The sequence below is a fragment of the Gadus macrocephalus genome, chromosome 8 (genome assembly GCF_031168955.1).
Source record: "Gadus macrocephalus chromosome 8, ASM3116895v1".
In the NCBI taxonomy this organism is placed as follows: domain Eukaryota; kingdom Metazoa; phylum Chordata; class Actinopteri; order Gadiformes; family Gadidae; genus Gadus; species Gadus macrocephalus.
The window spans coordinates 4,148,900-4,151,774 of record NC_082389.1 but is presented as its reverse complement, the minus strand read 5'-3'; the positions used below and the strand labels follow the sequence as shown (position 1 = coordinate 4,151,774).

At 49.0% G+C, this 2,875-nt stretch overlaps 1 protein-coding gene across 1 annotated transcript; it reads left to right on the top strand.

The window, feature by feature from the left end:
- The first annotated feature begins 1,165 nt into the window (after positions 1-1,165).
- sft2d3 (SFT2 domain containing 3) lies at positions 1,166-2,224 on the top strand. Its single transcript, XM_060058142.1, has one exon. It carries the CDS (start codon positions 1,290-1,292, stop codon positions 1,959-1,961), a length of 672 nt encoding a protein of 223 aa, XP_059914125.1. The 5' UTR covers positions 1,166-1,289; the 3' UTR covers positions 1,962-2,224.
- The last annotated feature ends 651 nt before the right edge of the window (positions 2,225-2,875 follow it).

Genomic DNA, 2,875 nt, shown 5'->3' with positions numbered 1-2,875 from the left:
TACATTTTGAGAAAAGATTAGATACAAGTAAGATTCACATTGCATTTGAAACAGTAGAATACGCTTATCTATTTAGCAAAAGAGTTGAAAAGATTCCCCTTTTGTTCTCTTTGGCGACACCTTTGTTGAAAAGCGGCCATTGCACCCATAAATCCTAATACTGCGAATGCGAGGTTTTCCTAAAAAAACGCACAAGTGTAACCTCATTCGGAGATAAATAGGGACATTTATTTACATTAATATCTTTGAGATTTAAATAAACGCCCCCCCCTCAGCCCTCCCTTTCCAATGATTACATTTGCCTGAACTGGCCTGAATTGTGTAAGGGGTATATTACATGAATTTGAACCGCACCACGGTCAATGTTTGAACAGGTTAAGTAATCGGGTTAACCAAACATGCCCACATACATCCTATAACTCTTAGCCCAAAACACTTTTGAGATGATTTTCTGTAGAGAAAAAGCACTCTAACTGTAGAAACATGGAGCTCAAAGATGGCGGGCCCAATCCCTAAGTGGATATAAAGGGCTCATTCGGCAACAAAAGCACAACAAATCTTATATTCATGGGATTATAGACAAATTAAATAACATGTCTGCCTTCCTTCCATGTTCCAACAACCAAGTCAGACGTCAAAGCTCAGCAGGCTGAGCACTTAGATATTTTCGAACTGACAACTTCTAGAATATCTGGCCCAGTCCTATTATCCGTGGGCCAAGGCTCAATCGCCATTTTGTTACCTCATTCAGCGATAGAATGGGACATTTATTAACATGAAAACTCAATATTGCCACTTCATAAGCTACAGTGTTTAGAATTCAACTAGAACCAATTTAATGACAGTGGCCTGAATTGTGTAATTTCCAGTGGTCGAAGGCTCTGTGGAAGAGGACTCCGTTCCTCAAAGATAAATGCTCATTCTCAGGTTAACAACACACACACACACACACACACACACACACACACACACACACACACACACACACACACACACACACACACACACACACACACACACACACACACACACACACACACACACACACACACACACACACACACACACACACACACACACACACACACACACACACACACACACACACACACACACACACACACACACACACACACACACACACACACACACACACACACACACACACACACACACACACACGTTTATAATACGTCACACGTTGTGACGTCGACCGACGCCTCAACCTCACTTCCGGGATCCAACAGTGACCAAGTTTGTCAACAAACCTCAGCTGGCTCGGCGTTAATATGGCCGAACTCAACAGGCAACTTCAAGAATACCTGGCCCAGTCCAAAAATGGCTCCAAGACCGTCTCCCAGTCCGGCTCCAGCACGGCCATAGACATGGACGAGACGGACTCGGTATCCGGGAGCTGGTTCGGGAAGTGGTCGAGTCCCTTCGCGGGCGGTCGGGGGACCTCAACGGGAGCCCAGAGCTCAGGCGGCGGGTTCTCCTGGCCCTGGTCCACGGAACCCGACCCTTGCTTGCCGGGGATGAGTCGCAAACAGCGCATTGTCGGTGCCGGCGTGTGCATCTCCTTCTCGGCACTGTGCTTCGGACTCTCGGCCCTGTACGCGCCGCTGCTGCTCCTCTACGCGCGGAAGTTCGCCCTCCTGTGGTCTCTCGGCTCGCTGTTCGCCATCCTAGGGGCCGCCCTCCTGCGGGGACCCAGCAAGTTGTTCGGCTTCCCGACCCCCGGCGCGGCCGTGTACCTGTGCAGCCTTGGCGGCACGCTGTACGCCGCCCTCGGCCTCCACAGCACCGTGCTCACCGCCCTGGGCGCCGTGCTCCAGGTCGCGGTCCTCGCCGGGTACGTGGTGTCTCTGCTACCCGGCGGCAGCGCAGGCATCCGCTTCTTGGGAGGCATGGCGGCGTCTGCCATTAAAAGGACCGTCACTGGGAAAACGATGCCTATTTGAGGGCTTGTTTTGTGGATACATGGACTGGACTTGAAGTGCCTGCGGCCCGGACTAGACGGGTACACCGCGCTGCAGCCAGTGTTGCCAGATTGGGCGGAAAATCGGGCCCAATCTGGCAACACTGCGTTCAGAAGGGTCCCTTCGTTGGGGGAACCCGATGACCAACGCTACAGACCGACTGTTGATTCCATTTTGAATACGTGAACTTGTTTATTTTTGTCTCTCGGGTGTGATTTTAACCAATAAAACGTGAATAGCCCCGAGCAATCGTCTAAACACCACTTTCTCCTCACAGTAATTCAAAGTTGTGGCCACTCAGGTGGTCTTGAGGACCATCTTTGTTAAGATACCGCAATATTTACAGAACGACGGTTTTAGTACCGACATCGCATAAGTTACCGTCAATTATGCATCAAGAGATGGTTTATATATTAGAAGTTGTAGCAACAGATGGTTAATCGTTTTAGCAATTCATGGAAAGTTTAAATTTTTTGTGTGAGCGGATCAGAATTTTTAAAGCCGGCTTTTTCCTGCTTGTATTGCAAAATGGATCCCTAGTGTTGTCCCTGAACAGGGACTGATCAAACAGAATTGGGCGTTCGCCCACAGCAATGATAACTTTCTCATCCATTTTTTAAATCCCCCACTACCGGCCGGCTTTTTGACATATCCACGTGTTTTCCCGGGTTGTATCGCAAAGGCGATTTCATTTGACGGAGTCCAAGTAGCTTCACAGTCGTGTATTTGCATAACCTCGATCTGATTGGCCGAAGGATCCGTCGCTGCCGGATAAGATAATAATTTCTGAACTTCTCACGCAGGCCACGGACTCAACAGAAGAACGGACGGACCGACATGCATTTCGTCCCATGATAAGGGCTTTTAATAGCCTGGCGAAATATTTTGTGGGCGGA